Below are 24,377 nucleotides of genomic sequence, written 5' to 3'. Positions count from 1 at the left end.
TGCATGGAGTCCATCTTGTTCTCAAGCACACTGATGCCAGTTTGGGAGGGCAGTTGTTGTGGCCTTCCCATCATGGCAGCAGCTTTGTCCATCAGACACTGCTGGACTCCATGCATTGGGGAGTGTGTGCCTCGGTTGGCTGCAGTCTGTTCAGTAGCCGTAACGATGCACGTGCGCATGCCCTCTAGGCTGGCTGCCATAGTTTGCATCCCTGCACCTCCTAGGACAGCTTCCACTGGACTCCTACCACTGTCCTCTCAAAGTTGGTCCCTGGGTCCTCTGAGACATCAGCTGTGTCGGTGCTGGCAGGTCATACTATTGGGGTGTTAGGTGGGGTCTGTGGGATGGCTGCTACATTAATACTCCTCCTTGCGACTGGAGGTAGTGTCTGGAGGTTTACAAGGACTTCTTGGAGGGTCTCTTGGCTGATGATTGTTAGCTGGTCATCCAGGTCATCGGGGTACTCCAGGACAGGCAGAACCGCAGGACAGCCATCATCCTCTGCAATGAAACTGTGTAAAATTAGTCTATCTGTGTTGTGGCAGTTGATATGTCACGTCACTGACTTGCTATTTTAGGCTCATTGTCATCTTAGTTCCAAAACATTGTTCTTGTACATCATGGTTGCAGTCTACAGCCCTATGCTCCACCTGCGTGTCACATAAAGGGAAGCCCAGTTGGCGCAATTGGCTGCATCATATATCACTTCTACGTGTGATGTCCATCCTTTTTGTGGCTTGACACCATCTTGTTGTTGTCAACCCTCCCTATGCATCCATTTGCATGGTGAAGCCTTGAAATGGGTGTTGCTGTGCTCATGCCACAGCACCACACATGGCAATTTCCCCTGCTCCAGTCTTACATGTTTCACATACACCCATGCAGTGCTGAGACCTTGCACCACCCCAGGGATGGCATTGCCAGGACACTATGCTGTTGTTACCATGTTAATGTTTGTGTATGTTTTCTACATTGCATAGCACTCATGGACATAGCAGAGTTCAATATCATCTTCGGTCTGTGCAGGTGTGTTTGCCTTTCTACACACCTTTGTCCTCCCCCTCAATGCAGCCCTCCTTGCACTATGATACATGAGTGCAGCATGGTGGCAATATAGATACTTTGACACAAGCCCAGGGTCAGACCCAGGCATGGACAGCATGGGTATGCAATTTCTGCTCTGTACATCATTATGTATGTGACAGTGCTTGGTGGTAAATGAGGCTATGGACATAGGCAGTTCACAGGAGTGGTACTTAGGTCAGGGCCTGAAGCTAGTTTGAGGTGATTCTGCATGTAGTCATTCTGGTCCCTCATTTCAAGTGCATCAGTCCTATGGGTACCTGACTGCCATTGTCTATTTGACGACACAGCACAGCACAGGTGGTAGTGGCAACTGTTGTCAATGTGGAATGCCCCATGGGAAAATGGCCTGGCACTGGCAGGTTTCCAGCAGCTTACAGACTGGCAATGCCAGCTGTCCTGTAACACCAGACCAGTACTACGTTCATTGCTACCCTCCAGGTCTGTTTTCGCATTTCCACCAGTCTTTTGCATGGTGGTTAAACCCCCATGCAAAGGTTGTTGGTGATGTGGTGTGCCCCTGGGTGCCCCTGCACAACCCATGAACTTGGCATGGGCAGTGCAGGGGGTCCCGTGACCTGGCCCTTTGCCCTTTCCACTGCCTGATTTGAAGGGCTGAGTGCAGTGTCTCCTGTCACACCCAATGCACCCCAAAACTGGCACTGAGTCTATTTGATCCATCAAGAATGTTGTACTAAGTGCCCCAGAGAGCTACCATTGGCAGACAGAATTCCAGTTGCCATTCCAATGTGTGACTCATACTGCCAACAGCAAAAGGTACACTGCACTGGCAGTCTTACCAACACTGGACTTGCCCATGCACCATCCCTGCCCATCGATGTAAAATTATACGCCATTATGTTTTATGTGTGTGTTTATTTCCCCATTCATATGTGTTCCACATGGTTGTGTCACAGTAGTTGTGGGCTCAGCCTGTGACTGCTGTGACCTACTGTTTGCTATCTGTGGTACATATTTTCCATAGTGGCACATTTCAGTTCAGCATCAAGATGTGTGGTTCAACACTACTGCAGTTTAGTTGGTCTGGGTAGTGGCATGTTACCAATGATATAGGACCAGCCTGCTATTCCCCCAGCGCCTGTTCAGTTAATTGTTCCCTGCACCCAGAGGGCACCCTGACTGCATGATTTCATGCTCCTCTGCACTGAAACCACACTTTCTCTTTTTCTTCTCCCTCTCCTGGGTCTTGTCTGTGTCCTGCTGGCTGGTTCCTGGTTTATTGGGGTCTCCCTGGGGATTCTTCTGGCTTCCTGGGTCCATTTTGCCTCTTCTTTGCACTGTTTTCTCCAATAGCATCTATATTTGTTGCTACTGCGGGCAAAAATGGTGCATTTCCGTTTTGCGACGTGTCTACATGTCGTAAAACAGATTAGTCATTTTTCATCCATTAACGCCATTTTGCCCTTACGACAAGGCACAATGGTTAATGTCGGGAAAAATGACTCTACCCTATTTTTAGCACCACCAAGCATCATAGTATAGATATGACACCGAGGTCGTGTTAAAAAATGGCGCTAGCCAGCGCTAAACTTTTTGGCACAAAACTGCATTAGCGCAGTTTTGCATCAAAAAGTATAAATCAGGGCCTAAGGTTTTCATAAGACCTGTGCTGTGTTTTGCACCACTTAAGTTTGTATATTATTGCAACATTAGCATTTAAATTCCTATAATCTAAGACTATTCTATATGATTTGTGACGGTTTAAAACAAGAAAAAGAGGAGTATTCATTGTTGAATTTCCAGATGCTGAAATGCCCTGATATGGTAATTGTTCTATTACCGCTTTTATGTTGTGTCTTGCTTCTGATTTCAGAGGATATTGAGCTTGTTTTTGAGGTTCACTCCTTACAGGAATGACACATTGTACTGAATATTTTACCCCACCCCAATTGAATCCTATACAATTCATTTTCTGTTTTGCTTTCTGCTTCTTTATAGATTCATCTCAGATGAAATGTTTCCCTTCCTGGAACTCCCATTCTCACCTTTGGATTTGAGATGTAGTTTGACAGCTTGTGAACTCAAGATATCATGAACTAAAGATGTATAAGTTTCAGTAATTATTTTTGGTAGTTCCTGTTCACAATGGTGAACAGCAACTGCTGCCAGTCTCTGGAGAATTACCAAAGCAGCTGCTTCACCTCAGATGTTACCTAGAATGACTGAGGAAACACTTTCAAAATTCCCCATTATTTTCGTCCCTAAATCTAGAGCTGGTGATACCATCATGTTAATATTGTACTTGTCTTAATACATCTTGGAGAACCACTAATTAAGTTGTACCATGCTTAGTGTTATAGACACATGCAAAAACATTTCCCCAGGTGCTGCACTCCTCCACAGGTGGCATCATCCCAACAGGAAAACACATTGGGGTCATTATGACCCTGGCGGTCCTGCTCCGCCACGCCAGCGGTGGCGGCCAGACCGCCAACAGCGTGGCGGTGCAGGACTGCCAAATTATGACAACGGAAGTAAACTGTTTGCATTGCTGCCAGTTCACCACATGTACCACCAAGGGGGTAGGACCGCATGGCTGAAGGTTGACCACCTTCGACCTGGCAGTCCACCTAACACCGCCCGCTGTATTTTGAGCATCCTTACCGCCAGGGATTCCGTGGCGGCAGCCCCACCACGGAATCCCTAGCAGTAACGATACTGGCTACAGGAATACTCATTCCTGTCGCCAATGCAGGACACCCCAACGCCCCCCTCCATGTAGGACCCAACCCCATCAGAAGCCCCCCAAGCAGTACACCAAGTCCCATCCCCATTCTGAACCCCCCACCCCATCCCCATTCCGAACCCCTTCACCCCCGATCCCTAATCCAAACTCCCGCCCCATCAGCATTCCGAAACCCCTGGTCCCCATCCCCATTCCGAAACCACCACCCTCCCATCCCCATTCTGAACCCCCCAGCCCCTGTACATCCACGCAGGCACACATCACACATACATACACACACGCACACATACATGCACACTCATTCACACACACATGCTCACGCACACAACACTCAACTCCCCCTCCCCTGTCGGTCAATCACCTTACCTGGTGGTCACCTGGGAAGGAACGGGGTCCATGGTGCTTCCTCTGCCACCAGTGCCCCATCACCACAACACCACCACGCCTATTATTAAGTCGTAATAGGGGTTGTGGTGTTGTGTTCATGTGGCAGTGCCAGCGGAGCTACCTCCACTGCACCGCCAATTTATGGAGGTGAGCCGCCAGCATTCATAATATGGCGGTCTGAAGACCGCCATCACCGGCAGTCTTGAAGCTGGCAGTACTTCGGAGGTCTACGTTGTAGACCGCAGAAGTCATAATGAGGGCCATAGTAAGGATCCTATGCTTATATTGGGGGATTGTGTGAGAACAGACCACTTCCAACTGGTTGACCTTGCGAGCAATCCAAAAGGCAATCTTTGCCCATGATGGCATTTACAGTTTACGGACTGATCTCCTGTGTGGCGACCTGCCCCTGTACTACAGGACCTACTGGAACTCTTCTGCTTTGTGTCAGCTATAATACGTATTGTATCAGTCATCGATATAAATTAATTATATAATTTAACACGCCTACTACTTCATTTAAAGTCAGTGTTTCAGAAATTTGAAAAGCTGTATCCCCAGCCAAGTGGCCCCTTGAATACTCAGGGGACACAACCTGATATTTATGTGTGTGCTAGTAAACCATCAAACCAATGTTGGTGTTCTTGGTAGCTAAGAGGAACCTCCAGACAATGATATGCTCTGTACTAGTACATTTCCAAGTTTATATATGCAAAGTTAACCGGTTGCACCATCTATAGGTTATGCCTTCACCCATGAGTATAACATCTCAAAGGCATATGCAGCATATGTGTGTACCACAAATGTGACTGCTCCCGTATTATCAGGAGCACCATGGTCTTTAAGAAGTTCTATCACTGCCTGACTGTATTTCTGTCTATTCCTTCATGATCCAACATTTTAAATTAACACATTCAATTTAAACATTAGATTAAAAATGTAGACCTCGCAAAAATACCTTTTAATTATCAAGTTTGACAGAACCTATAGTGAAAGGAGTTTCATATTTAACCTGAAAAGAGTAACCAATATTACAATGGATATCTCCATGTATTTGTAATATTTTAGCTTTTGAGTTTGTTTTTGCAAACTACTAGAATGGTTCAGCAAACGGCTAGAAAAATCCAGATAAAGTTCAGAAACTCATGAGAGTTCCTCCAGAAGAGCAGTGGTGCAAACTCAGACCACATTGCAAGGACTCAGTACAGTGCATGAGCCGAGTTAGAAAAGGCGAGTGGACTGTAGCACTAACACAATATCACCAAGCTATTCTTTGTGAAGGCAGTGTTTTCCGGTTACTTATCAGTAGTCCGAATAATCATGTTCAGGGACACAGCAGTGGAAATCAAAACGCTATGTTTGTCTTTCAGACAACACACTCAAACATTGCACTAAAAAATCAGGACTTAGTAGTTTTTAAGTTACATAAGAAGCCATAATCTTGTGCATTTAAAATGGATTGTAACAACACAGAAGAATAAAATTGCCGTTAAAATTGTTGTCATTAATGGAAACAGTAGGGACATTTTAAACACTACTGCTATTTCTACACCCTATACTAATTTAATAGGCTAAAACATCATATAATATTCCTGCCATTCGACTAGTTGGAATGGAGCACAATACATACCTCCTGAAACAGTAAATCTGGCTGTTTGTTATCAGCGTTCTGACACAGAAGAACAGGTTATTGCTTTGCCAAGAACAAGAGTCCTGACTGATAGCGAAGACTGGATCTGAACCAACAAATCAGGCAATTGGTGTGATCTCTGGCGATAATCTCTCGGGAGAAAACCTCTACTAACTAATGGTTTTATAGGATATTTCACACCAATGTTTTAAAAATAAATCTATCTAGATTAAACTGTTACAGCCTAATTTAAGTAAAGTAAAGACCACGTCAATATCCATGGGCAGAACCATTTTGGTCTTGAGATGCATAGGCTGACATACTGATAAGTGTGTAAGCATGCGCATAATCAAGAAAAATGTCAGCCTACACTGTAGGCATCCATGACAAGAAGTCAGCCTATACTGGGAGCATCCATGTTTTATACAGAGATTGGAATTATTTTATTGTTCATAACAGCACCACATGTTTTACAGAAAGGAAAGGAAACAATTCAATATGACAGAGTCCAACATAGCGATCAGAGACACTACTCCCGCATAGCAGCATATCAAGCATAAGCCCATGAGAAAACTGTGTACAGGACATAAAACACTGGGTGGACAGAAGAATATATTTGGGCCACAGAAGAACTTGTGCCTGCCTCATACACAGTAACCCAGTTGAAACAATGGGAACGTGCAAATCCTATGTGAATAACACCAGATATCAATACTGTGTCAGGACATAATCAATTACGGTTCGTTTGAGTTACCCCATTAATTTTCTGGGACAGAAAATAAAGTACCATTCTGTTTCATAAAACAGCCATCATAAGTCATGGCATATTCAAAATATATATGCGTGTTGTTTGAATATTCTATAGTGTCAACAACTGTATTTTTAGGCTCTGCTGAAATATTCTTGCATGCTACTAATAAAAGGATGCTAAATAAGTCAGCCTAGTGAGAGTTCTATTCACACAGTGTAGAATACACTCAGTTTGATAGCCAGTCAGGGGTGATCGCTGATTATAAAATATGTTTCATAAGGAGGGAAGGGAAGATGTGCCAATGTGCCCTGCTGATCTTTTTCTGGCCTATCCTGTGTTTCCCCCTTTGGTAAGTCTAATATTCAGTTAGCTCACAGAGAGAGCTGTTTTTCTGACGTTCCATCAACTGAGCTGGGAAGGAAACACTTTGCGAATATCACCACTACTCTAAGTCAGTGGTGGTTAATGTCACCTCATACCAGGATATAGGGAGGCAGGTAGCAGCTGGCAACTACTAACAGTTTAGAGGTAAATTTATTTTCATTTTTACCTATGTGGGGAGGTGGACTACGGGCCCTATCCTGCAAAGTCCATCTACTTCACCTTACCTGGATTCTTGCTTTTCTCCATTACTGCTTGTTGTGATATGTGAGGCATGCTAGGAAAGTGTTGTGTGGCTTGAAGAGGATGTACAGAGTAAACAGTACCCTTTGGAAGACATGTTATACAAAGGGGTGGTTTCCATACTGGACAATTAGAGATTACTGAGAAGAAGTGACTTTCGAACCTCCATTTCAGTTTCAAACTTTTACTTCATGGGCAAATTTACTAATAACTTGATAATGCCCTAATAGAAAATTAAAATTGTAATACTAATTACTAACGTGAAAATGGATTGCTAGGCCCAAAAACTGTTGTTGCTTGAACGTTTAAAAGCATATTCTGAACTTTATGTAACCTGTGTTGCATGAATTGTGTAAACTCGCTAGGTCGGCACATATTTCTCCTACATGTTTCTTCTATAATCTCTTTTTGACTTGAACGATGTACAAACTTGTCTTAAAATAAGAGAACCAGTATTAACTACATCCTTCTCCACATACTAAACCACTTTGGAATGCTCTGACGTGTATTTAGAATATAACAATTTGCTTGCATAATAGAAACTTAACACTATATGAATAATGGGATTGAGTTGGCATTACACTTATGTATGTAAAATTGTTCTTGCAGAAGTAAAGTAATGCTTGGGAACGGGCAGTAGTGTTGCAGAATTCAGTTTCCTGTTGCCTGCTGCTCCAGTTATTTTCAATTAAAATGTATACAATTATTAACAAATGTAACAAGTGAATTGATATAAAAGTATCCTAGGGAAAGACAGAGATGGCTATCAGGAACTATTGGAGAGGGCTTCTATGCTGAGCTTCTATTTCTGCTGCTGTCAGAGCTGAGAACCACAGATGATCAAAAAGCACAATATTGCAATTGAGCTATAAAATGACTGAGACTGTATTATAGAGTGACCGTCCAGAGCTGACTGCACTAGCTAAAGAGAGCAGGTTTGAGTGTGGTGAACTTCGTGAGCGCCACCCGGCTTCAGAGCTATTGGGTGCAATAGAGCTATTCCTTCTGCTACAGACTAGAAGAAGATAATGAACTGAAACTGAGAGAGAGTTGATAAATTGTTTCAGAGCATTATGATAGCTGCAAGCACATGGTAAGGATACACATGAGATTTGGAGTTAATCTAACAGACTGAATACTTTTTAACTCTTCTGAAAAACTTTCACAGACAACGAAACTGTATTATTTTCACTTCAGGTATTCTGTTGGACAGAGACGATTAGAGTAGGGACAGATTCAGGACACTTCATACGTGTTGCTGTAACCTTTTTGGTTATTGAAAACTATATTACTTAATTAATAAATATTTTAAACAAGAAAAACTCTCTTTATTAACTCTATAAAACTGAGCTGTTAGACAAACTATAATTTAATTGATTGTTGCAGCTTATTAATTACTCCAGCCACTCTCAGATAAAGATCCATAATGAGGGTCCAGAAAAAGATTAAGTGGTAGCAGGGAGAAAGGAGTAATTGATTAATCAAACTGTGATGGTGAATTTGGTAAGAAGCAGTGCACCCAGCAATCTCATGCAACGCAGTGCAGCTACATAAGTTCCTGAGCTGCATTGTATAAGAGGGAGAGAGCAGGACAGTTCAATATCTACTAAGTTATAGTGTTGCTACACTCTTCCCAAGTGCTGGTACACTTTCTTTTTGCCTAGCACCATGCACAGCACTTTGCACCAGTGTGCAGAGCTGTTTATGTGAGCCCTGCCTAGGTTTTGAACTGGAAGGGTACTTACAAAATAGTATATTTAAACTTACTTGTAAATATTTACCACTCTGTGTACCGTGCAGTGGAACATACATGCAAAGTTAGAAAAGTTTGGAAAAGAAAACTTTTCTTCTTCTTTGCGTTTACCTCAAGGGTACTTTTTTTGGGAACATAGCCCTATTTACAAATATTAGTAGATAGGGTTTTGCAACAAAAACCATGACGGATGATGTAGTAACACTCATGCACCAACCATGCCCCTTGAAACAAAGTAGAGCAAAGTAGTGCAAAGCTCTACTTCACATTTCTTTCAGCAAGTACATCTCAAATGTGCATTTTGCATCAGTTTGCAGCACTTTTGGAGACTTTGCATCAGCAAAAAACATTGATAAATCTGTCCCTGAACATGGGAGCTAGAATGGGAGATAGGTCAACACAGGTAGGCTTAGTTATTCCAACTCTTGTCGAAGGACTCCCATTGTTAGAACAAGGCTGTTGGATGAGGGGTGGCAGCACCACTGTTCATGGGTGACTGAGTCAATCCCACACCTTCATGCCATCTGTCAGCTCAAACCTTTCAGCTAGGTAGCAGCACCTCACCCAAACCTGAAAGAAAAGGGGATTTGTGGCAGCCTGAACATGACACTTGGTGACTCATGTTCAATAAGTCCCACCCCGTTCTCTCGTTAGCAAAAGGTCTTACACACATACAGGCAAAGAAAGAGATGCAGGATGGTTTTCAATATATTTATTGAAAAGACTGCAATCTATGATAAACAATATCTGCTGCAAATATTAGAGCAATGAGGCATAACAATATTCGAATAGTGGTGACAAACAAGAAGAAAATAAACAGTCCCAACATATTGGAATGAAGTACATAGATGAACTCTACCTAGCCCCTGACTCCTAAGTGAGAGCACAGCAGTGATAGCCCAAACTGTCTGTACTTAGTCAATGAAAAGAGCATCCATCCCATTACTTGAAGGAAAAGCCGTCTCCTGGGCTGGCTGTAGAGACAGGGCCAAGGTCAGCAATGACATGGCATGCAGTGTCAATGGAATCCTGGCTGGAATGACCTCCCTGTTGTCCCTTGGCCTGTACAGTGTTTTTGTAAGAAAACATATTTTCATTCCATGAAAATCCCTGATGTGGGCATGCGCCTAAGTGTGGGAGTGTTTACAAAACTCTTGTGGTGACAATTGCTATCTGGATTACCATGTACTTGGATTCATCAACCTTAGACAGGGGCACATGGTGAAATGTTGTGTACAGAATAATAATAACAATGCCTTCACAGGATTAGAGAGTTACAGCTGTTTAGAAAATAAAAACATCTCTGCTGAAAACAGGTTAAAAAAAAAAATAATGAAATATAATAATATAAATCAAAGCACATATGTAGATAAAAGTGTACAGACTGCAGGCCTAAGCTAATCTAACATATTTGTGCCCAAGCAGTGTATAAAATGAACCCACAACACCACCCCCATCGTCAGGACAAGAGTGTTATCTTAAAATTGCTCCTAAAACTTAAAGCACTAAAAGCATGTTTAAAATATAACTAAAAGAGATAAAATGTTGAAGATGGCAAGCAAGGCAGGCCAAATTAATGGACAATGTAGGATTTGAGAAAAAAAGGCAATCACTCAAATTCAACAATAATTATGGCCTTGCGGGAAATGTCTGATGTTTTCAATGGTGGTGGAAGCCAAGAAGAACTCTACCTCAGCAGGTGACAAGTTGATCAGCGTGTTAGCTGAAGGATCCAGACAGCAAAGTGTGCAGAAGCCTCAGTCATAAGACTGGCAGAGGGGGCTACTCTCCTGGCCGCAGCAGATGTTGAAGGAACCAGGAAGTCCACACGTGGCGGCTCATAGGATGCCTCACGTATCAACTGCAGTCTCCATGGACATGTTCATGAATGAGCCTTCAGTGAGAAAATTAACAGATCCTTGTCCATAGAAAGCACATGCTACACGGCAAGACACACCTTTTGTGCACACTCGAAAAAGCACCACAAGTAGTGGAAAATCGGCTGCACACAAATCAATATTGGTTGGAATGTCAATGACCAATTCAGCTCATCTGTACTTCATCTGTAGTCTGTAGTTTTTCACCTTAGTGGATGCAGCTAGTGCTGTATATCTCAAGACATGTGTTTCTGGGTTTAGCCCTTCATCAGTAGAATGCATCAACCAAAGCTCATCGAGTGAAATGCGCACACATTTGTACTGCTTTTACCATAATGCAATGAGGCTGACTGCATGCTGCAGTGTGAGGCAGGGTTCTCCCAACTGTTTCCTGTTTGAAAAGGCTTCCTTGAGAGGACGTTTGGTAGCATTTCCAGCAACCCGAGAGATAGACCTGCTGCTCTCTGGTGATGAAGGGCTAAACCTAGAAACATGTGTCCAGAGATATATGGCACTGGCTGCACCTACTATGATGAAACACTACAAACTACTTTATAGAATAAAAACAAACTTGTACTGAATTTACCATGATGCAATGGGGCTGACTGCATGTTGTAGTGTGAGGCAGGGTGCTCCCAACTGTTTCCTGTAAGAAATCTTGTATGTCGTCTTTGTCTGAGAAAAGACCAAGGTGTTGTTTGTCAGCTGCTAATGTGGAGGAACGTAACCACTGCTGTCAAAGTTTACCGACACTATGGGCCTCATTACGACCCTGGCGGCCGGCGGTAAGATGGCGGTAACACCGCCAACAGGCTGGCGGTGTTCTGCCAGCTATTATGACCATGGCGCAATAGCGAAGGCCATACCCCCGGTCCCTCCACTATACCGCCAGGCTTCCGCCTGGAGGTCATAATTCCCAGGGCAGCGGTGCGCCAGCCTGGCCACGGCAGTAAACACATCCATTGAAAGGCTGGTGGTAAGGGGGACTCGGGGTGCTCCTGGAGGCCCCTGTACTGCCCATGCACTTGGCATGGGCAGTGCAGGGGCCCCCAGACACAGCCCCATTGCAGATTTCACTGCCCTGGCCTGAATTTCGGGCAGTGAAATGGGTGACGGGTGCTATTGCACCCGCTGCACATCAGCATTGCCGCCGGCTCTATTACGAGCCAGCTGCAATGTTGATGTGACTTTTCTGCTGGGCCAGCGGATGGTAACACTGTTACCGTCTGCTGGGCCAGCAGAAAAGTCAAAATAGGGAGCCAGAAATACCGCCAGCACTGGCGGTATGCTGGCACCCGCAGCTTCGGTGGTATTTACCGAAGACCGCTGAAGTTGTAATGAGGGCCTGTATGTAATAATGATACCCGAGTATTGAGCTATGATATAGCGGGGATCCTTTCAGTTTTCTCAGAAAACCAGAGTGAAGTTAACAAAATGTGCAGGACAACCATTTGTGTCCACTGGCCACAATAACCACTCACCGGGACATGAATGTGAGGAATTAAAGGTATCATTATGAACCCAACTACTAAGCTGTTCTTCAGTGACATTTAAAAGTGTTTGCCAATTATGATATTTTGCTGGTGTAAGGATAGTGGGCGCATGCAGTTCTTAAATTTTTGCTAACCCCCATGCAGGTTGTTTGTTGAATTGTGTCATTCAGAAATATCATTTGTAAGAGAATGAGACATGCTCTAAACAAAGCTTTCCTGCACTGTATTTGCCAATCACATGTTCCACATACACTCTTTAACTCAACAGAGTTCTTCCAAAATTCATAGCCCTCAATGGCCAACAGGGAAACAAAGGAATCTGATAAATTAATTTGGTATCAGTTAGCAATATCTTTCTTAATTTAGAAGGAGGTAGTTTACATTAATATGATTCTGCATTTGTAGCATCATGTCCAGAAAAATATGTAAACTTTTCTATGTATGTTTTAGAACTCCCCACTGGAGTCGGACAACGCACCCATTGTGTGTAATTTAAAACAGATCTTGGTGTACTAGCTCAGTGCAGAAAGTGATGTCCGTAATGGTGATAACAAAACATTTCCCCATAATTCACTTTCAAATACAGTGTAATAATCAAGGTCAGAAAGCATGGAATCAACTGTTTTAAGATCCAAGTCATCAGAAACAACCTCAGGTGTAATAACATCATTCATGGAAACTTAAAACTGTATGGAATTTAAAGGACCTCAGTTGGACTTAATACATCACATGGTAGTTTATCTCACAAAATCCCATAAGGAATTAGAATGGCTGAAATGTTCAAAAGGGACAAGTCTCTTCAGTCCTTAAGGGAAGAAAGGTAAGGTGTCAAAACCTCATCCACCAGTCTAACAGCAGAGTTGTCAGGAAGATAATGACATTTTATCAGAAGAAATAAACAATGACAAAACCAATCCAAAGCAGAAGGGCAAGCAATGTCAGTGTTATCCATTGATAGTATCATGAATGATTCAAATGATTGTTTAGAAGCCAGTTATAAAGCTGACCTGTTGCTGAGGCAGGTGCAGTTACTTATGTAAAAGAATGTGAAGAAAACTATTGACAAAATAACCAGAAGCTGTTTGTGGAAGGACGGGAGCTGGTGCAGAACTGGTAGAAGGACCCAGTGGAGGTGGTTCACAGTAGACACTGTCATCTGTCTATATTGACTTGGAATAGTATATAACCATAGGTTGGATGCTTCTTGTTCGTGAAGTGGTGAGAGCCACCCTCCCAAAGCATGGGGGACACAACTGTAGTTCTGGTACTTCTAGAAGCATTATTCAGCACTTGAAAAGGCATATCCCCTTGGGTAGTGGGGAAGGTTAGAGAACTAACAGTAATCCTCATGATCTACTGTGCAGGATTGGACACAGGGTGATTTGATGTTATCAATTGAAATGAAATGGTTTTCTTTAGAATCAGGCAGCGGTGGTATGATGACAGTTCTGGTACCGTGTATTCCCAGGATTGGAACCAGTGCTCTATAGGATGGGCCAAATTCCTACTTTATAGCAATTTTCTCTAGTATTAGATCCCCAACTTTAGGAATCCAGCCAGTTGATGTTGTTGGCAAATCCCTTGGCAAATCCCTCATTCCCAAGGTGGCAGTATAGACAGGTGAATTTTCATCACTGAATTTTTGTGCTTCCTGTAAGACAGTGACACATTAATTTATGTCAAATGGTGTTTCTGCTGCCACCACACCAGGACCATCAGGATCCAGAAAAACATAGGACCTTGCACAGGGTGTGTAGTCCCAAGGACCTTCTGGGCAGATTATTTAGTACTCTCTGGACCCCATATATACGTGATGAAGCCATCTACAACCAGAACCTAATACCCTTGCTGTTAGGGGTTGCTGTAAGTCTTGGTTCTTCCTCTCCATAATGGAATTTCCCTCAGGATGATAAGGTGAGGAATACTGGAGTTGAACACCCATCATTGCCATGGTGACCCTGAATGCCCTAGAGGCAAAAGCAAGGCCCTTGTCTGAGTGAAATGCGGCAACCACATATGTTCTGATAAAGACTTGCAAATCTGAGATAACAATTTGGGCGTCAGACGATTGTTAAGGCCATACCCACAGGAATACAGAACATGAATCAACAGCCACTAAGATGTATTTGTATGCACCATCAGATTGCAAGGAACCACAATGGTCCAGGTACACAAATTGTAGTGGTTTGTTGGATACTAAGGGGGACGTCTGTTGTGGGTGTTGATAGATATCACAGCAATGGATAAACTGCTTGGTCTGTTTATATTGACCTGGCCACCAGTAGCACTTTTGTAGCAGGGATATAGTAGCCACCACACCAGCATGGGCAGAAGCAACACCCTCATGTGCTGCTTTAGTGAGATCTGGTCTCTGATCTTGGTTGGGGATCACACAATCACCCATCCCTGAAAATGTTGTGAATGTAATGTTTTGGGCAGTGAGATGGTAGTATATTTAGCATGGTGTGACTTTGGTAGGGCTTGCCTTCAGCTGAGGCTTTCAAGGCAGCAGATGTCTCATAGTCCACTCTTGTGTGAGAATTGAGTAATTGCAGCAACAGAAGCCATAGCTACTGCGAATTTAGCTGCTTCATCAGCCAAGGGGTTTCCTGCAACATGTACTCCTACATGTTGGTGGCCCAATGTATCTACTACATGAGCTCTGGGTAGTCTGTCCTTAAGATCCTGCTACCCTGTCCTTAAAGTTTTGTGTTTAATGATGTTCCTTTTTGAATCCCTGAACCCATTCAGACGCCAATGATGTAAGTAACCATTGTAGGACTGGACACAGTAGTACGAATCGCACACAATCTTTGCGGGCTGTTCACGATCCTTATGTTCCAGTGCCGAAATGAGAGCCTTAAGCTCTTCGAGTTGTGCTGTGAAGTCCCCTAAGGTCTGCGTGTAAGTATGTTGAGAGTGGAATATACCATCCCTCATGACTTCACTGACTGACGTGCAAGCAGTGTAGTACTGATGTTTCATAACCATGGCTGGTTGTGCTGAACCATTAGTGTAAATTAAGGTTCCGTATCGATCAAGAGGCACGATGTTATAGGGTACGAGGTATTCAAGCTCATATTGTAGAAATTCTTAGGTCTGTAGCTTGGGGTCAAAAACATAATCAAGAAAAGTGGCAGTCAGGGAGGTTGCCCACTGAATACAGTGCAGGTGTAATGCTTTTGCATTTAGAACGCTAGCTTTGGTAACCACCTCTAGGGCTGGTACCAGGTAATGATAATAATGCATTTCCCTTGGGCAAGTGGCCTCTCCTTAATGACATCCTTCTGTACAACAGTTTTCTGTTGGGCCAAACAGTTATTCTGCTTTGCAGTACAAATGTGATTTGTATGCTGTGGGTACCATGTCACCCTCATTAAAGGTGACATAGGTGAACCGGATGGCACCAGGAAATTATTCTGCTGACCATGTTTGTTTTGACTTCATCAGATCATTTGTATCCTAGAAACAGGACACTAAGAAAAGCAATTTTGGTTTTCTCAAAGTTACAATTGTAGCCTTGGGCAGTGAATTCTAAAACAATGCTATCCACCCCGGCTAAATGTACATTGAGGCCGTCATCTGTAAGTTTGACATAAGACAATGCCTCTGGATTAATATCAGGTAATATTGTTGTTACACGGAAAGAAAATACCCTGGGGCTGTTCTTATACCCCTGAGGCAATCTACAAAAAGCACCACTGAGAGCCTAATGTGCTGATGGTGCTAAATCCAGCATTCAGGTGCTAGATTTTGGTAAAAGAAACCATTGGAAATATCCAAGGTTGTTTTATATTTCTTTCGCACTATGTTGTTAATAAGTGTGGTGGTGTGTGCATTATGGATTCCAAAGGTGCATGTATTACTGTTTAAATGTCTGTAATCTAAGACTATTTTATATGAATGGGCAGGTTTGGCTACAGGGAATGAAAGGTTATTCATTGCAGAGATGCAGTGTTCAATTACTGAGGTTGGATCTGTGGATTGGATCTAATTGGTATTACATGATGGGGGAATCCCTATCCCAACCTATTTGGTAGCGGTACAGTGCAGGAGCCAAAGCCCAATTGGCAACGTAGGCTTGTTTTACTCCGTCTGGAACTATGAATTAGAAAGAAGGCAAAATTACATCTCCTTAGGGAAACACATGGACGAACTCAGGTGGCCAATCTTTTTCTGCCGATAGAACATCTTAATTTAGTGTTAATCTTCACCAGAACATCACTTTAATTGTGCGCTCAATGTCCCTATCAATCTGAATATTCAATCTGTATACCATGTCAGGTGGGGAGACGCACATGTCTGCCGTTTCGACTTCAAGGAAGTCATTGGTTGGTGTCACATCCAGAAGCTCTAAAAGACTCTGGTGACATATGGTAACCTCTAGCGTGCTGTCTAGCAGAGTCACTTTCCATGTCCTATTCTTCAACAACGTTCTCAGTATGAGTGACATCTCTAAGTGAAATTGCTGCCACATTTTTCTTTTTAAACTGGGGCTTTTGCTGTGGAAGTTTCTCTTTGTTTCTTGTGAAAGTCTCTGAGAAGTATTGTGAGTCTTTTTTCAGTTTCAGGTAGTCGCTTTGGTGTTCTGACCATCCTCCTCTGTCACTCTGTTTATCTGGTGTGTCCTGGAAGGAACGAGATGGGCAACGGTCAATATCCTGATATCTATCTGCTGTTTTTTAAGTATCCTTATTTCTAAGGCTGTATCTTTTTTCAGAGGTCTGCAGTAGAAATGTTCCTCATTGTTGTCTTCTATCTTTAGTTTGTTTTTGTTTAGCCCAGCGTTATTCAAAGCTCTCTTGTGCTTGCTTAGTACCTTCCCTAGTGGAGGTACTCTGTAGTTGTGGTTTAGTTGATCTGGCTCCCAGACTATCCAGACCTATACTTGAATACGTTTCAGAAATAATCTTTAGAAGCTTGTGCTCCTGGTCCCGAAGAGGAACCTACTGGAGCCGCTGGCCTATTGACAGTGCTGCTGCTTCCCCTTTGACATCGCATCAGCTTCATCCTCAAGTCCATGGTTGGGGCTGCCCTGTGTTCATTTTGAATTTGTTTTTACACTTCCCATAAATTTGCAAGTGTCGGTGTACCATATGTAGTGGTGTATATTGTAGCAAAGTCTATGCCCCAAGAGGCACAGTCTTCTGTTGGGGGAACCATCCCAAATGGCAATCACATTGTGAGAATTCTGTGTTTTTCTTGGGGTCCCATATTGGAAACACTGCTTTCTGCTGGGTTTTTTTTTGTGCAACCCAGAACAGAATCTTCTCCAGCTTAGGGGGCACTTTTCCCAATATATGATAGGGAAAGTTTTTGGATTTGTCCCTGTAAAGGCTAATTGATTTATGGCTGGAGCTGCCCTCGGTGGGGCGGTGTTTAAAGTCTGCCTCAGAAATTGTATTAATCATCTATATATTGCTACTTGCTCACTGCATATGCATACATCTGCCACTGGCAGGGTTTGCATATTGAGATGTGGTGTATATGTGGATGACATTGGCCACGTTGGCTCTTCATTTCTTAAAGGACCTAACCTTACGGGTTGTATTACATGCGGAAGGGTGCCATTAAACCAGTCTTGTTGTTCTTGATAATTTAGAGTTATTTCTAAATATTGGTAAGCTCTGTACTGTAAGGGTACGTTTGCTATTCGGTAAGTGTGAAATGTGTAAGAGTCAGCTTTTATTTCTGGGAAGGTGACCAACGAATAGAATCTTTCTGTTCTGCAAGCATCTTGAGCTTCAATTTCAAATGTGACATCCCACCCTCATTTGTTAAGTCATTAGATAAAAGGAACTGAGTAACATGTTGGCTACAGTTCTCTATGAGATTTATGTGCCATATTAAGGAATCGGTATCAGAGTTGGGAACACCAATGGTGGATCCTTTTAATGTCCAACCTCGAGCAACCTACAACTTAGATAGGTGCTCCCTATTCACCTGAGGAAGATTTTCCCTAAGACCACAGATGTCTCCATAAAAGGTACTTAGGGTACCTTAGTGTGTGTGAGACAGAGAAACTCATGAGACCTGTATAATCAGTACCTAACCATCGTTGGTCATGCCATGTCAGGGGACTTCTGTTTTTAGAACAACTCTGCTGGATTAGGGGCAGCAGCACTGCCGTTCATGAGTGACTGAGTCAATCCCACACAGTGTCGGGAGCTCTCGTCCAACCCTTTCAGCTAGCTAGCAGCACCTCATCCAAACCTGAAAGAGAAGGTTATTTGTGGCAGCCTGAACATGACACTCGGTGACTTCTTAGGGGAAACTGTGGTCCAAAGACTCACCCCTTTCTCTTGTTAGCAAAGGACTCATGCATACACCCAAAGAAAGAGATGCAGGATGGTTTTTAATATATTTATTGAAAGGCCTGCAATCTACAATAAAATATATGTGCTGCAATTATTAGGGCAAAGAGGCATAACAGTATTAGAATGGTGGTGACCAACAAGAATAAAATAAACAGTCCCTACATATATTGGAATGAAATGCCTAGATGAACTCTACCTAGCCCCTAACTCCTGAGTATGAGCATAACAGTGATAGCCCAATCTGTCCATACTTAGTCCATGAGAGGAACATCCACCCCTATTACCTGAAGGAAAATGGGCTTGCCCGCTGTCTCCTGGGTTGACTGTAGAGACAGGGTTGAGGTCAGCAATGAAATGGCATGCAGCGTGGATGGAATCCTGGCTGGAATTACCTCCTTTTTGTCCCTTGGGCAGTACAGTGTCTTTATAAGAAAACATATTTTCATTCTGTGAAAAGGCCAGATGTGGGCATGTGCCTAAGTGTCAGACTGTTTACAAAACTCTTGTGGGGACAATTGCTCTCTCAATTACCATATACTCAGACTCATCAACTTTGGACAGGGGTACATGGTGAAATGTCATGCACAAAATAATAACAAAAATACCTTCGGAGAGTCACAAAATTACAGCTGATTAGAAAATAAAAACATCCTGCTGAAATCAAGCTAACTAAAAATGAATACAATGGAATAAATTAAATCAGAACACATATGTAGGTAAAAGGGCACAGGCCACAGGTCTAAGCTAAGCTAAAATATGTGTGCCCAAGCAGAGTGTAAAATAAACTCACAACACTCTTACTGTAAGAGTGCTTTTGCTTGATCATTAAATGTGTTGCCTTCTATACATAAACTTTGAGTTTGTATTTCTAATATCAAAGCTTGTTCTGTCCCTCTAAGCTGTGTATTTTTTTAGGTTTTGTTGTGGTTTGAAATGTAAAAAGTAACAGGCTGGTTGTTTCACTGAGACCAAGAGAGGGAAGAAGTGAGCTGAACCTGAGTCATAGAGCCATAGTTCACCATACAGAATGTCCCTCCTTCAATGTGGAAGCCTCTGTAGGTCAAATCAGATTGTTTTAAAAGTTAACTTTACCCTTCCCATCCCAGTGATACAAAAATGAAGGGTTGGGGAGTATTGCTTTCAGGGGCGTGGTGGAGGGCAGGGGAGGAGGCAGAGTGTCAAGAATTTGAAAAAAATGATTAACAATTTCGGCACAGAGAAAAAAAGTATTATTACAGTACTTCACTGGCATAAAATTACTTTCATAAAGTTGCACATCTGCAGGAATCTGAGACCATGAGTTATAGAGTGAGCTTCAGGATGTTTTCCAGTTTCACATGCACTGGTGAACCGAAGAGTGAAGCTTCAACGCTAATGCAATAACTACAGATCGCACCTTAATGCTCTAGTAATTACTTTACACATCCTTCTCTCAGTATGAAGTTATGCCATTAAAAACTATTAACAATCTTTGGTTTTGATATCCATGTATAAGCATTTTTAAGTATTCTTGCAAGCCATCTACAATGAAACAACCAAATTACTTCCTGGAACTATTGTAACTCAACCTCTTAAAAGATCCCTGTGACAAATGATCCTTCTTTACATTCCAAAACAACATGAGAAGGTCGATGTGACATAATATCAAAACCCTATCCCAGATTTTGCACAGTCATTTTGAATATCAAACTCAACTTTAGGTACAAGGCTGTTTTATGGAAATAACTCATGCCCATGAGATCAATTGGCAATTGGTTCAAGATGAATGAGTTATTTTCTGCTATTAGTTTAGGGAAAAACATTAGAGTTTAATTCAGTGTCTGTTTAATTTCACATAGTGATTACTGTGAAAATGTATCATTAGCAAAGAATTGTTTTCAAGTATAAAAAAGCAAAAAAGTATGCCAAAGTATGCAATTATTAATGTAAAAGATCAGTACAAGTTGATTCCGGGAAGTCTTCTGATTGCAGTGCAGCTCTTAAATTGAACCAAAATATATGTTGTTGAGATTCCTCAAGCGGCCACTCCAGATAGGTTTTTGTGTTCATGAGTTTCCTCAGCTTGCAGAATCGTTTTGGAATTGTTTCTTTCTCAATCGGCTCTAAAAGTATCAGAATGACGGTATCATTCTTTTCATCGATAAGACGAAAGTGTGAGAACTCCAGCTCATATTTGCACCACTCACTCTGCACAAAGTATTCAGACAGTACAAAGAGAGTCTTGCGGCTTTTTTCCATTGAGTCAATGATATTGTCAATGATCCACTTCCCAGGAACAAAGTCACGTTTGTGAAGACAGAGTTTTAATGGGGGGTTTGCATTTTCTAGTTCATGTCCCATTATGTTTTCAACCCACTCAGAGTCTCTTTCACTGTAGGATACAAAAGCATCATAGCAGATGTCTTCCTTGGGTACCCTTCTTGGTTGTCTCTTTGCCTTAAGCCACACCCAAATCATCTTGGCATACCAAACTGCATGATATTTGTAGCAAATGATCACACTGATTATTACTACCAATAGCACAACACTGCATATTAGTGATACAATTAATGTCTGATGGCACCATATTATAGGAAGGTGTGCATCCTCAACTTGATTGCCCCTCATGGAGGATGGTGAATCACATACATAGTTCCTTGGCCAACCTGTTAACATATCAGAAATGCTTTTGTGGTTATGAATGAAAGATAGAAATGCACATGAACACATGTAGTTGTTGTCCCGAGCATCCAGTGCCCTTAGGTTCCGAAAAGGCTCCAAATCTTCTTCAAAAAAGCTGTTTAAAGAGTTTGTGTTAATCATTAGTGATATTAAATTTGGCAGATTGTCAGCACTTGGTAATCTCATCAGTTTGTTTTTTCCAATGTAAAGTTCTTTGAGCTGTGGAAATCTGACCACAAAGGATCTCAACGCATTGTTGCTAACATCCAAGATTTCAAGGGTTGTAGGAATGCATGAATTTATATGGGTAATCTGGCACAATGAAATGTTCAAATTTGTAAGTGTTTTAGGCCACTGACACACTGGTGGCATTTGACTTGCAAAATTATTTTGACTTATATCAAGGTTTGTCAGGTATTCTTGTCCAGACAAGTACTCCCCAATGTTACTCAAATGATTCAAAGAATTTCTACTCAAATTTAAAGTTCTCAACATGGGCCAAGCACCCCCACCCTCACCATGACAGAAGGAAAATTTCAAGGGCATATCTTTAAGCAAATTGTTACTAAGATCAAGATATTGCAATGACCTGAAAGACCGTGAAACGTCACAGGGAACCAAAAATACTTTTGTGTCCACACATGTTACACTTGTCAAATTTACAGTCAAGGCATAAACGAAGCTTAGGTCAGAAAATAAGAAGAAATATGGAATTAATAAACTTTTTATTGTCACTACTCTAATTGAGGCAGGTCCAGTGACTACAACATGACCTGCCTGCCCTGTTCCATAAAGTGTACATTCTTCTAAGTCCAATTCCATCACATGTACATACCTGTTCAGGACTTCAATAAATGTTAATATGCTTTTATCTGTCAGTGAGGCATTTCTAAGGGTAAGTTTCTGTGCTAATGAGGGAATCAAGATATCCATTCTGGCTACACTCTCGCTACTTTTAAAATCTGCATTCTTAATTTCTAACCAGGTTACTGAGTTTAAGATATCTGCAAGAATACTAAATAGGGAATCTTGTTTAACATTTATGGCCATGTGAGTTATGTTCTTAAATGTGCTGAAGCTTCCAGTTTGGTAGCTGTTAAGATTTATAGCCTCTAGCTCAAGTAGTTCAAGGTCTGTTATTCCTTCAAAGTTATGATTTTCTATGGCCACAAAATAAGGATTGCCGAATCTGATGTATTTCAAACGTGGAAGATGAGTAAACAAGGGAAATGGTCCAAGTGTTCTGTAGTAATTCCCCTGAAGGTTTAAAAACGTTAGTGAAGAAAGTGGTTGAAACCAAGCAAGTACTAAAGCAGTCAAGTTATTGTAGGATAAATCCAAATGTTCTAGACTTCTACTGGAATTAAATGCTCCATTGTTTATTGTTTTAATTTCATTAAACTGCAATAGAAGCATTTTTAGCTGCACGTAATCCTTCAGATCATTTCCTTTTATCTGAAAGATTTTATTGTTTGACAAATCTAGATCCTGAACTCCACTTGGTAATCCTGAAGGAAAATGTTTTAAATTCATTGATGAGCATCCACAAAAACTTCTGGAAATGCACAACGATGCACAAGAACCACCTGGTGTAGAGTTTTCTGAATGAGTAGTAGTTATTACCACCTGCAAAACCCATATCCATGTTATGGGCAGCATTATCGAACAGTGTGGCCTAAAATAAGAGAGAACAACATCAAAGTAAATCAATACTGCCAAGAGAATTCATTTTTTCACAAGTCATTTGATTACACTTTTTTATTCTGGATATCCAGCTCACTTTTCTTCACAGACAAAAGTTACTCTCATATTTAAGTATAATATCCTCACTTTCATGTCAGATTGATGTAGGAAATCTCAGGCCAGTACTTGAAATAGATTTCTAAGTATTTACACACGTTTTGTGTGAATGTGTGAATGATATACCTTTAATGATACAATGGAACATTGTTCTTTAGTGGATATGGTAGCAACAACGTTTACCAGGTAAACAGTGCCATTCATTTAAAAATATTCCTATACTAACTCAATATGCTTAGGGCCATATTTATACTTTTTGACGCACAACTGCGCCAACGCAGTTGTGCGTCAAAAATGTTAACGCCGGCTAACGCCATCCCAAAGCGCCATGCGGGCGCCTTATTTATGGAACGACGTTAGCCGGCAGAGCTGACTGGTGTGCGTCAAAAAAAATGACCCACACCAGGCAGCGCCGGCGTAGGGGAAAATGGAGCTTGGGTGTCAAAAAATGGGGCAAGTCGGTCTGAGGCAAAAAATCTGCCTCAACCCGATTAGCGCCATTTTTTTTTACTCCCACCCTCCATTGACATGACTCCTGTCTTAGCAAAGACAGGAGTCATGCCCCCTTTCCCAATGGCCATACCCAGGGGACTTCTGTCCCCTGGGCATGGTCATTGGGCATAGTGGCATGTAGGGGGGCACAAATCAGGCCCCCCTATGCCACAATAAAATTTAAAAAAATATACTTACCTGAACTTACCTTAAATTCCCTGGGATGGGTCCCTCCATCCTTGAGCGTCCTCCTGGGGTGGGCAAGGGTGGCAGGGGGTGTCCCTGGGGGCATGGGAGGGCACCTCTGGGCTCCTTCCGAGCCCACAGGTCCCTTAACGCCTGCCCTGACCAGGCGTTAAGAAATGACGCAAAAGCGGCTGGACGTCATTTTTGCACGGGAGTTTAAATAAGGCGCACATGCCTTGGAGTCATTTTTTAGACGGGAACGCCTACCTTGCATATCATTAACGCAAGGTAGGTGTCCACGCTAAAAAATGACGCAAACTCCAAGATCTTTGGCGCTAGACGGGTCTAACGCCAAAGTTACTATTACTGTATCAAAATGCATGAATGATGATTGCTATCAATTGGCATATATTTACTACTCCTACATATGCAACCGATACACCAACAACCTTCCTTAGAGAATGGCACAGCACATTTCTGCTACAAGTTGTGAAGTAATAACTCACTGCTTGCTTTTAAAGGACACTGTTATCAGAAAGTATCCAGGCACTAGAATTTAGTAATAAGGAGTCAAGCGAACTCAACCTAAAGGGCAAAGAGTAAGGTCTGTAGTTCT

At 42.2% G+C, this 24,377-nt stretch overlaps 1 protein-coding gene across 6 annotated transcripts in view; it reads right to left on the bottom strand.

The window, feature by feature from the left end:
* Nucleotides 1-24,377, bottom strand: part of TLR2 (toll like receptor 2) — a 321,825-nt gene that overhangs the window by 38,246 nt on the left and 259,202 nt on the right. For 5 of the 6 annotated variants that reach the window (XM_069242846.1, XM_069242872.1, XM_069242854.1 and 2 more), the window contains one exon: nt 18,655-22,958. The exons of the other annotated variant lie outside the window; for it this stretch is intronic. In XM_069242846.1, the coding sequence (XP_069098947.1) occupies nt 20,543-22,958 (2,416 nt within the window). In that variant the 3' untranslated portion in view covers nt 18,655-20,542. Of the gene's footprint in view, nt 1-18,654; nt 22,959-24,377 lie in introns of those variants that run through there. 6 annotated transcript variants of the gene reach the window in all.

Source organism: Pleurodeles waltl, chromosome 1_2 (genome assembly GCF_031143425.1).
Source record: "Pleurodeles waltl isolate 20211129_DDA chromosome 1_2, aPleWal1.hap1.20221129, whole genome shotgun sequence".
In the NCBI taxonomy this organism is placed as follows: domain Eukaryota; kingdom Metazoa; phylum Chordata; class Amphibia; order Caudata; family Salamandridae; genus Pleurodeles; species Pleurodeles waltl.
The sequence above is the reverse complement of the archived record's forward strand: the minus strand, read 5'-3'. Positions and strand labels throughout refer to the sequence as shown.